Below are 12,724 nucleotides of genomic sequence, written 5' to 3' on the forward strand. Positions count from 1 at the left end.
GTGAGACATGGTGCCTTACCGAAAGAGATAAAAAAAGACTAGAGGCCTTCGAGATGTGGTGCTACAGAAAAATATTAGGAATTTGCTGGAGAGACCACATCACTAATGACGAGGTTCTCAACAGAATCGAAGAAGGTAGGCACCTAATCAAAACCATCTCAGAGAGGCGAGCCCGATGGATCGGCCACATTATGCTCCATGAGGGTCTCCTCCAGGACATCATAAAGGGAATGGCTGAGGGAAAAATTATAGAGGGCGCCCCCGACGGGAATATTTGGAGCAAGTGTGCGAAGATTTTAACTGCGCCTCATATGTCGAGCTGAAGAGGGCTGCAGAAAATAGAGACCAATGGAGGACGAGATGCAGGACTTTGCTGCAAACCTGCAAATATGTTAAATTTAAATACAAACTCAATTGGTCCAATAGAAACATAACAGCTGAAAAATATTTTCAGGATTTAGATTAAATAATTCAGCCGGTAAAATCTCTCCCGCAGCAATATAGGTTTCAGTAATAATTCACTAGAGAAGCCCTTTAGCTCTATTGCATAGAACAAAAGCGTTCCAAACTTTTGGATCGGTTTTTGGTTTAATGATAAACGTGTAACCGACAGTTTCGGGTTGCGCTTGCAATTCTCGACCTGAGTGCCTACGGTCTCTTGTATTGCTATAAATTGTAGCTAACTTCGTGGTTGATAATCAGATAACGATTTTTGTCGGAAAGGGTGATTATATTTTTATTTTTTTAAATTTTAATTTAAAAAATAAATATTTGCGTTCTCATGATATACCCAAATATTTGATTTTGAGGGCCATTTTTAACGAGTTGTAAATAACTCTGAAAATGGGAATCAAGTTGGGGTAGAGTGGGATTCGAACCACGCACCTTTGAGCTGTGAGTCCGAGACACTAGCCACGGAACCACAACTCGAATCAATTAGCCAGTAGCGTGTTATTACTCAAAGGTTTTAACTCTTATTTTATTTATTTTTTATTAATCCATATATTTTCATAAATGAGGCCCTTAGTATCAAAGATGGCTAAATGCTAAAAATAGTTTCAAAAGCGGCTAACTGCATATTTAATACTTAATAAAAATAGCGTTTCTTTAGGTTAATTGTTTAAAGTTTTAATGACACCAAATATTATAAAATAAAAAATATTTTTTTGTAAATATTTCAATCAAAAAGTGTATGAAAAGAAGTATGGGATCTTTTGGTCATCTTAGAAACTAAAGGCCTCAAACAGTACATGTTTATTATTATTATTTAGTACATTATAACACAAATCTACTTTTATACGTCTAGTATATGTTAAAACTGTAACTCTCCAAAAAAGAGACTATCCGTGTGCTTGGAGAGTGAGTTACACTGTCTCACTCACTTTACTTTACAAAAGTCTACTGATGAAAGAGTTGAGAAAATATGGATGTTTAGCAAACAAAGGCAGAATAGTTAACGTACAGTGTGTTAAGTTGCCACTTTAATCAGCCAATAACAACCCGTAAGCCCTGCGAATGCCTAGACTACGGTATTATTCTCTAATATGTTCTTCATCGCTGGTGTAATATGATATTATGTTTATAAAATTTAATTTGTAAAATTGACAGTAAAAGTAACTTTACATTATTGCAACGGTTTCCAACCTTCATGCTACTGCCCCTCCCTGAAGAAAAAAAATTCCGCGCCCCCGTACTGTTTTTTTTTTTAATCGATTCAATAATATAAAGACGTTTTACATAATATTTTTAAATAGGAAATTAATGCATGTATTTTTTTTTTTTTTTAATATTTTAGAAGTTTTATTTATTTGTAGATATTTATCATCATCATTCCCTATCCGCACCTAATGGTGCATAGGGCACTGCATTGGTATACAGATCACAGCGTATCTTGATCATTTTTTGTTACATGAAGGTAAGATGATCAGTCTTGCGCTTCAGGTACCAGACCAGGGACTAAATACCCTGTTAAAAAAATACGTTTTACTAACCCTGTCGGGAATCGAACCAGAGACCTCTTGCATGGTAGGCAAATATGCTGACCATTACACCACGGTTCCGACAGTAGATATTATGGTATGAAAAATAAATTCTTATTTTTAAAATTTGGCACTTTCCTTGCCAATAGTCTGCGCCTCCCCCGGGTTGGAAACCGCTGCATTAATGTAATAATTTTATGCATAATAAGATATATAATTAAATGAAATATACAATCCACTCGTCCATGCGCTTTGTAGCTGCACGATGATTGGTTATCTAGCTTTCATATACCAACTTAAAAATACCTAAATTTTATAAATGGGGTCTAGAATTCCAATCGTCTATGCGCTTAGTAGCTGCAAGACGTGTTGTAATCTTACTCCTTTTTATTATTCATATTATTTTTTATTTTTTTTAGTATCATTAATACACTAAATTTATCTGTCAATTTTTAAAATGTGTAAATGGGGGCTAAATTTCTAACTGTCTATGCGCTCTGTAGCTGCAAGACGTCCTGTAATCTAGCTCCTATCTGTTATAATTTTTTATTGATCTTAATTGAAAACGAGGAACTAGAATCCCAACCGTCCATGCGCTCTGTAGCTGCAAGACGTACTGGGATATTTATTAATTGTACAGCGCCCTTGAGGTGATTTTCACAAAAATGGCGCTATATAAATTATCCAACTATATATATATATATATACAACTATAATGTTCCTTGTGGTCTTCTAAGCATGTGCCCTAAGCTGAAATGGTTTAATTGATATTTTTGCGTCTGCATCTTCCTAGAAAAGCAACGAACACATATCTAGCAGTCGAGATATTTATGCATTTTCCTGTCTCCCGGTAGATATGATTAATTACTATTTATCTCCACGAAGACAATCATCATTTGTGTCACTACCCCAAGACAATGCGAACGCGACACGTGCAAAATGGAGAAAAGTCATTCCACTGCTTACTGCTTACTTTGTATAATTAACCGTGCATCAGTCATCCGCCAAAACTTTAATGACGTCACCGGGAGGAATAAGTTAGTGTTGCCATGTTGCAAATTGTTTCTTCTTATTTAATAACTTTGAAGTAAATTATCTGACTTTTTAACTCATCCGGGGGGGGGCAAATACAAAGACTATCTTCACGGTACATACCGAGACGGTATACTTAACTTCTGTACTATCTCTATCTACCTCGGTATATTCTACAAAATGACTCGCCTACAATCTTTATTGAATGCTGCAGCGAGACTTGTTTTCGGAATCTCTAAGTTCAGTCATATCACTCCACTACTTCGGGAACTACACTGGCTACGTTTTCCACAGAGGGTCGAATACAATTTCTGTTGGCTTATGTATAAGTCACTGCACAACTCTGCTCCGGAATATCTAAGGGAACTATGCATTCCAGATGAACTAGCTGACAGGCGTCTCACGCTTAGATCAGCTACGTCTACGGCGAGAGGAAAAGTTATTATACCTCTGCGCAAACAGCGCACTAAATTTAGTGAACGCGCATTTGCGGTCGCAGGCCCTATGGCATGGAATGCTCTCCCAGCAGAGGTGCGAGGCTGTGAAAGTGAAGTTATGTTTCGGAAAAAAACTTAAAACCCACTTGTTCTCTAAATCATTTGAATAAATCCGTAGCATGTGACAACAAAATAAATTGTTTTAATTAAATTACAAATTTAAAAGCTTCAATTAAATTTATTTAACTATAGAATCACCATGTAAAGCGCCCTTGAGGTATTTTGTTACGAAAATGGCGCTATATAAGTTATCCATTATAATAATAATAATACCGACTTATCATTTCGACGTCATATGATCGAGTTGAACCAATAAGTGACTCCAAAACTTAACTCTGCGTTGGCGCGTTCCTTACTTTATCAAAATAGGCTTATGTGATAAATATATGTCACTTCAAAGCGATTCTAAACTTAAATAAATCTCAAAGCAAAAAATATATCTACATAGGTACATATCGAAACGGTATAAAGTAAAATCGATATTTATGAACAAAAATGTGTATATTTGCATGAAAAAGAATCTTCGTCGGTAACCTGTAATTAAACATGTTTTTTTTTTTTTTTTAATTTTACTTACATACGTATTTTGTAACACTCATAATGCTGTAGATATTACTATACTATAATATTTAAAATTGAGAAACTATCGTTATAAACTTGTAAGGTCACCCCCGTAGCGTAATGGCTAAGATGTTTTTATCAATGGTATTGCAGATTCGATACCCAGTGAGATTTTTTAAAAATAATTGTGATTTTTTTTAAAAAAAAGTTTGTTTTATATGCTTTTATACAACTTTATCTCAGCATGGCCTAGTAATTACTTTGAATGCACTTGTAATTTGCATATATTATTGCACGCATTGGGGATACGTATAATTTTATAAGGGCTGTTTTATAACGTGGTAGGGTAGATTTATGGACCGACGCATTCAGTGAGGGGTAGCTGGAATATAAATGGCAAGAGTAATAATAAATGTACATTTTTTATACTATCAAAGTGACAAGTATTGATCCGCCATGTTAGTATTACAAGCCGCATTTGGTACATATTGCTGCAGCTTTTTTCAAGTAAATTATTCAGGAGTAGGAACTGTGATTTTTTTTTTTGTTTTTCAATAACAATACAGTAGAACTGCGTTTACCCGAACTCCAGTCATCCGGATTGCCGAATATCCAGATTGTTATCAGAAAATAAAAAATAAAGAACTAGTTCTTTATTTAAATTTAATTGTGCAATTTACTTTGCTGGACACGTTTAAGTAATTGTTTAAAGTAATTCTAATTCGCTGTATCATTTCGAAAGGAATAAAATCTGGCTCTCATTAATCCGGATTGTTGGAGATTTACTGCAAATCATTGTTTTCCATTTTTATGTTTTTTTATCTCGTGTAACGTCCGAAGTTTCAATTAATTACAATATGTAATAAAATATAACTTACACCAAAAAATATATATATTTTTCACTGATTGTATTATTAATATTATAGGAATCTAACAATAGATTAAATACTAGTTTAGAAATATGTAAAAAGTTAAATGTATTTATTAATAAAATTGTACATACATTTATTAGGTACAGAGACTCGGTTTATTGCGACACAATCAGTAACGACCCGTGCCTGTGAACTTGCCCCGACTCCCTATAAAATCCGTGTTGAAATATTAAACGACTGTAATATGTATTTTAGCCTTAAGGAAAATAAAAAAGATGTATGTTACTTACAATTACAATTTATTTCAAACACAAAGATGCGGTGATTTCTCAATAAAATACAAAATTATAGAGACGCTGGTAAGTTGTAAACATGGGGTGCTTTGGGTACCTCACGCATAGGCAATAATTTTTTTTTGTCCCTCCACTCTCGGGTCCTCACAATATCTCTGCATCGAGTAGTAAAATTTTAAGAATTTCTTCTAGTTAAGAAGAACATATGGAAATCGGTAGTGTGTATGAAAAGTTAAATTGGTTTGTTTATCAGATGCTTGATTCACCGTGGTTTACATACAAGTAGTAACAAATTCATATCCAACGGAGCCACTTTTGACTACTGTAGCATGTGGCAGAATTTCTTTTTCAGTTTCCGTGGTGGTCAGTCAAGCAGAAGTTATAATGTATGTAGGAATATTATTATCATTTTATTTTATTTTATTTTATTTAGAAAACATACAGTCGTACAAAATCAGTATTAAAAACAACAATTTTTTAACATAAAAAGACCAATTAAGTTTTCATAAATTAAAAAGATATAAACATTAAATGTGACAAAAAATAAAAAATAAATAAGAATTTTAAGTGAAAAAAGGATAATTGTTGACATTTGCGTTTTCCATGGAGGTAATAAATTAAAATAAATAAAAATACCGAATGTACACTCCGAGCCATCCACGCACACACATGAACGCACATATAAAACATACACAAACATATACATTACATGCGGCACATATACATAGCATAAACCACTCAAGATGTACATTCAGCAACTATCCCAAATAATCGACCCCATGAAGAAATTTTCTGTACAAATGCAACGTGCAGTTAAAAATGTCTACATCAATACTGAGTCCGTTATAATTTCTACAGGTACGTCTAATGAATGAATTCGAGGTATAATTGTTTTTACAAGTTGGTACATAAAAAAGGGAATTTAATCTAGTATAGCGAAGAGGACAACGGAAATCAATATTTTGTAAAAGATACGGCGAATCAACTATGTTATTGAGAATTTTGAAAAGAAAAATTAAATCATATCTAAGGCGCCTTTTTTGTAGTGATTCTATATTAAAATTGATCAAAGATGCGCCGTAATCATATGGGGATAATCTTCTATAAGCTCTTTAACCAATGCGCTTCCTGAGATGGCATGTGAGCGTCAATGAACCCACAAGTTGCGAGTGCAGTATGCAATCAGGCTTACCAATTTGGTCTTGGGTCTTGGAACATAAGAACTTTCAAGCGACCGGTAAAGAAAGCGGTCTTGTGTTTCATCTCATATCTACCTCCATTCTCTCCGCGTGTGTTCTGTGGTCAGTTCTTTACTTTCGATATTTTGGTTATTTTCTACTGGCTACGTTAATAGTATCATAAAATACCGCAAAATACGTTTTTGTTTTTTAATTCAGTCATATACATTTTTGTATGATTGTTGAAAAACAAACATTGATGAAGTTAATGATTTGTTTTGCATTTCTAGGATATCATAAAGGCATTCAAACATGAATCATTTAATAAAGAATATTATTTGTACATCAAGATAAGATTGGTTCATTTAAGCTGTTACGCATAATATGTGTTTCCTGTTTCTTTGAAATTAGAGGTTTAAAAAAATGATAAATTTTATGAATGTACTTTATTAAAATAGTTTTTATTTTTCAACAATATTTTGAATATGTCCAAATTTTTGTAGACAAGGACTGGATTCAACTCCCTGGGGAACTGTTTATATCAACATATTACAACAGAGATAAGGAACATTTTAGAGAAGGTAATATAAAAGTCTAGGCATCTACAGGGCTTATGACCTGTCATTGGCTGAAGTTAGCATTTAATTTAAATTCACAAACATCAACAGAATGAATTAAAGGAATATAGATGTTCAAATATGGGCAGAATGGTGAATGTTACACTGTGTGCACAGTGGCTTCTCTCCAATAAGAATCTGATTCTACAGAGAGAAGTTAATACTTTTTTGGCTGAAAGGTAGCAATATTATATAGGCCCGAGGGTATATAACCTTATCCCAGATTCATGGAAATGTGGTGGGATTGCCAGGCTGAGGAAGGTGTTGACTGCATTTTTAATCTGTATTGGTCGGAGGGAGTCAGAAAAATTGTTGTCCGATGTAGAAGGACGTAAGCTGATTTCTTGTTTTACTAGTAATGACTTAGGATATAGAGATTTTGGTATTATTTATGTTTTCATTGTATATTTATTATTTACTTTTAAGACTGAAAAAGCACACATAATAATAATTCTGTAATTATTTTTTAATATTATTATAAAATACATAATTTACTGCCTTAAAATGACAGAAAGCTATCCCTAGTTAGGCAGTTTTGATGAACCACCAGCAAAAATAAAATATAAATGTGTTTACTTTTACCACTTAATTAATTTGTTGTACAAATAATTAATTGTGAATTTCTGTAATAAATATGTAAAAAATAAATAAATATGTTTATATTTTTATATAAAAATAATAATTTGACAGTGATATGTTAATAATTTTGACCTACACAATTTATTGTCGGCTTTATAAAAAGGTAGATAACAAAATAACTCAAAATTACACCATATTGCCCTTCAATTTGGACTTCTTAGATATTGAAATGAATAGCCGCAATAAATTGATAAGTGTTTTCAATTTAGAACCACATGGCTGTTGAGTTAGATAATTAATAAATAACTTGTAGCGTAGTAGATCGCAAGACGCATGGCGGATGGCGGTATGCGCCAGAAATTGTTGAATATTGTAAACACCCAGCGGGCGCTCCTTCCATACTTCAATTGTATTCATTAACTCAGTGGCCGTCTGGTCGACGCCCTAAACAGACGCGATACGCATTTGACGAGAATGTCGTCTACTAAAAAGCGTTTCGATTATTTCATCGCGAATTGCGACCACGCGAACGGAGCTTTTCCCCCCCAATCTAATTGCATTCCGCCAACTGGATTCGAAGGGGGGTCATCGGTCGCGACCCTCGCGTAGTACCTACTCGTGATCACAACAACACTATCGCTAGAACGCGGCGGATGCGACAGTTCGCTGTCGGTCGCCAATAATTCTCACATCTGGCAACTCGATTTTGTGACTTTTGTCTATGAGTGCGTTTCTATTTTTGAAAGTTTTTCAGTCGCGCGCGGATTTGAAACTCCGCCTCGGTCAAATTTGGCGGGCTGTCAAAAAGCAGCGAACTGCTTTTGTTTATACGATCCAGCCGAGTCGTTCCGCGTAACAGTGCCGGCGTAAATTGTTCATAATTCGCGAATTCAGTAGAATTGATTAGTGTACGTCTGTCGTCTTTCTTCTGTTATGAATCGCGCGAGTCCCGGTTATTTCAGGGATCGCGTGTCGGCCTACGGTCGTGTATCGACAAAACAATGATAAGAACATTCTGCTTCAACATATTTAGTGTTACCTCAGGACGCGGTCAGGTCGGAATATCAACTCAACCTGTTTATATCGAGTGGCTTATCAGCGCAGTGTTGACCTCTCAAAATGTGATAAATTACTAATAATTAGCAGTGGATCTATCTCGTTAGTCATTTGTTTTTTCGCGGTGTTCGAAGTAAGTGGCAAGTGGGTGGCGTTCTTTTGTTTATTTTCTTCGTACAATGAGTGTGCGAAGCGTGGGTGAGTTTAGTGAGCTAGAGGACTGTGGAGAGTTGGAATATGACATGTGGGATGGCCAATTCGACTTCGTCGGCCCTCAGGTCAGACCTGCCCTGGTCTCGGATGGCCTAGAGGACCTTTTCAGCGGCGCCCCCCTAACTCCGCACTTGAAGAATGGCACGAACGGGGGGAAGAAAACAATTGCCCATCAGTGGTGCGATAATCTCACTGGACAAGTAAATACATTATCTCGCACTAATTTCAACACAAAAACAAAAATATGTACCTAATAAATAATACTAATTGAGTGTGGCAGATAAAAATTCTTATTAAATATATGAATATTCTATTAGTAAATAATTCTGCGGTATAAACGAAGCAAATACTTATTTACATCTCAAAAACTGAATAATATTATGTTTTCTTCGTTATATTTTTCAGTCAGCGCATTTAGGTCCCTTATATATATAGTTATATATAGTTATCAATTATTCATTAATCAATTTGTTTTAATTGGAATGAATTATGAATTACTAACCTTTCTCCCGAAATATTTACCAAATTAATTTTCCCTGTACTGAAGCGTAAGGCCGCGTGTAAAGAACAATCGAGTTTCGTTACAATGAGAGTGTATTTTTTAATAAATGTTTTCATTGTTACGTATCGAATTATCAGCGCTATGATTTTTAAAGTTTTTTTACTTACTTCGCGTGACGTCTCAAGTTCTCTTCCCCTTCGAGTTCTGCTGATTTGTCAGTTGACTTACCGTACACCGGAAACCTATCAAAACTCTCTTATCATTGGTCGATTCGGAAGAACTAGTGGTGTCATGAAAAATAGTTCGTTTTTTAATTTTTTTCATACGTTTTCAAGAAACTTCGCCGTACAATTCAATACTCTAATTTACCGCGCGTAAAAATACATTTTTTATATCCAATTTCCCTAGGGCTGAACTTGCTTATTGGTATTCGATATACCGATGAAATGCCCTTTGCCCCACGTAGTATGGCATGGAAAGAGTTGTTATTTTCTCAATTTATTATTTTTAGTTGAAATGCCCTACGTACATTCAATGTAATAAGTATTGAGAACGGTAAAAATAACGAGTAGTGTTGCCATTTCATGACTGTTTTCTTCGATCTAATCTGCGTAGGTAATGTATTCAAATTGCTTTAGTTAATTTATACCATAATATAATTACTTATTGTTTCCACGAATCTAAGTAATTTTCTTTAATGATCCGTTGAAAGAAACCGACATCAATATATTAAAATAATCGTCTATATTGAGTATTTATTTTTATCAAAAACAAAAAATATGATTAGCAACGAATAAATCGTTCTAGCTAAATTAATACAACACCTATCTAGTTGCTCTACGTTTTTCTTCTTAGATATTTGCACCTAGATTTGATTATAAATTTGCTTAGGGCATTTGTGTGTATTAGAAGCAAACTCAGAAACCACCACCAAAAACGGAAAATTAGTTATTGATGCCAAAATTATCTATACAAAACCCTACCTATCTAAATAATAGCGTGCTTCAAAACCGTCTCTAAATCTTGCAAAAACAGATTTCAATTATACTTGACACCGCAAATTTAGCATTCTAAATTGAGTTGGTGCAGCATAATTTTTTTTTTATATTTTTTTTTATTTATTTCTTAAGTTAGCTTATATTAAAACTAATATAAACTATTATGTACATTTACATCATCTATATATATTTACATTTCCTTACAGTAACTTATACATTTATTTTTAAATTCTTTCAGACACTTTTCATTCTTCATACATTCAGGCATCTCATTATACATTTTTAAACCCTTATACATCAAACAATTTTGCGACTCAGCTCTTTTCAATAATGGTAGTCTTATTTTATCCTTTTGTCTAGTAGCATATTCATGACAATTTTTGTTTAAGACAACTTTATCCTTAAAATATTTTGATAATTTATCGTGAAAAAAATTATGTATAAATATCAACATATTAAATTTAAGTCTCCTTCTTACAGATAACCATTTTAGTTCATCTCTCATTTTTTTTACATTGCTATATTTATTTTTCTTAAGAACTATTCTCATCGCTTTATTTTGTAAAATTTCTAGTTTATTTAAATTTCCTTCGTTTGCTAAAAATAATATTGTTGAGCAGTAATCTATATGTGGAAGAATGATTGTTTTGTAAATTAGTTCTGCAGTATCTTTATTTAATTTATTTCTCAATCTACTAATGAAAAATATTTTTTTTGATATTTTTTTATTAACGTGTTCAAAATTTGCATTTAATGTCAATTTTGAATCAAGTATTATCCCCAAATATTTCATTTCATTAACCTTTTCTATGGTTTCATTATCAATAAGTACATTCATCCTTGGGTTTGGCTTTTTCCTTCCTAACTCCATGTATTTTGTTTTTCCAACATTAAGCTGAAGTTTATTAATTTTGAGCCACTCAGATATTCTGTTTAAGTCCTCGTTTAATTTTTGTAAAGTCTCTGTATAATTTTCTCCCGCTATATAGATTAATGTATCATCGGCAAATAATTGTAGTTTGCAGTGTTTTATTATATTTGTGATGTCGTTTATATATATTATAAATAAAATTGGTCCTAGTACTGATCCTTGGGGAACTCCTAAATTATTCTCCAATGGTTCAGATATTTTGTTTTCTATTTTAGTTACTTGTTTTCTTCCTTGAATTAGAAATCTTTTTTCAAAGTCTTTCGCAAATATCTCAGTAACTCCTTCGATGGAGATTTCTAAGTTTGCTACTAATACCCCCATTTGTCGAAATAGGAATATTGGCTGTTTTATGTAATATAAAGTATTCATGCAGCCCATTTTGTAGTTTTTATTTATTTTATTAATTTTATTAATTCATTTATTAGTATGTACACGTCACAAATGCCTTTTATAAACATAAACATAAATACATTTAACATAACAGTGTTCTTTTACAAAATTATGAAATAATATAATAACAATATATCCATACATATTACACAGTTGTTTTATACATTGTTCTATATAATAACTTTGGGACTTTAATACTTAATATACTTAGGTAAAAAATAAAAATAATAAAAATAAAGATAACGCGGCATATTCGAAATAGCAAAAATCATAAATCATTGATTTGTTGGTATTGTTGCAATATACATTGAATGCCCTAGGAATAATACTAACTGCCGCCTAATAAGAGCTCAGGGGTTCTCAACCGTTTTTTAAAAAAAATACAAAAATAAACAAAATATTAAACTTATCTAAAGTTTATATTTGAAACACTAACTTTGCGGTTATTCATTATAATAAAATAAATAAAACAACTTTGTTTTTAACCACTAATTTTTATTTTTCACCGACTGGTTTCAAAGCAAACAAGCTTCTTTGTCAAGGTTTACGTAACTAATGAATTGATTCCTTTTTATTTTATTTCTATCATGTTCACTAAATACTACACGTGGACCCAATAAATCAATTGTTTTTTTTCTTACACGGGTGGTAATCTGATATCATTATTTTTTTTGAAGTAAGCCAGGAGAGGACTAAAAGAAATATTGTTTATTTGGTTATTAATTATTGTTTTCTTATTATGAATCGCTTTTTTAATTTCTAAGATTTCTAAGTTGTCTAATTTTAATATTTTATTTTCAACATGAAGTACTTTTAATCCAGTTATGATTATTTTCTATCAGATGATTTGCGATGAAAAATAAAAATTAGTGGTTAAAAACAAAGTTGTTTTATTCATTTTATTAGAATATTAAACGTTTTCAAAAAATCAAATATTAAAAATTTTAAAAATAAATTTAAATTTTAAAAACTATAAAAAAAAACAAATATCTAGTCATACGTTTATAAATATATTTGACGTGTTTT

General features: G+C 32.5%; 1 protein-coding gene across 6 annotated transcripts in view; it reads left to right on the forward strand.

Annotated features, from left to right (window-relative positions):
• Nucleotides 1-12,724, forward strand: part of nuf (rab11 family-interacting protein nuf) — an 83,399-nt gene that overhangs the window by 25,636 nt on the left and 45,039 nt on the right. For 2 of the 6 annotated variants that reach the window (XM_088240487.1, XM_088240488.1), the window contains exon 1: nucleotides 8,038-9,077. The exons of the other annotated variants lie outside the window; for them this stretch is intronic. In XM_088240487.1, coding sequence (XP_088096613.1) covers nucleotides 8,844-9,077 — 234 coding nt within the window. In that variant the 5' untranslated portion in view covers nucleotides 8,038-8,843. Of the gene's footprint in view, nucleotides 1-8,037; nucleotides 9,078-12,724 lie in introns of those variants that run through there. 6 annotated transcript variants of the gene reach the window in all.

This window comes from Micrasema longulum, unplaced genomic scaffold (genome assembly GCF_059751315.1).
Source record: "Micrasema longulum isolate JH-2025_06_02 unplaced genomic scaffold, ASM5975131v1 h1tg002470l, whole genome shotgun sequence".
NCBI lineage: Eukaryota > Metazoa > Arthropoda > Insecta > Trichoptera > Brachycentridae > Micrasema > Micrasema longulum.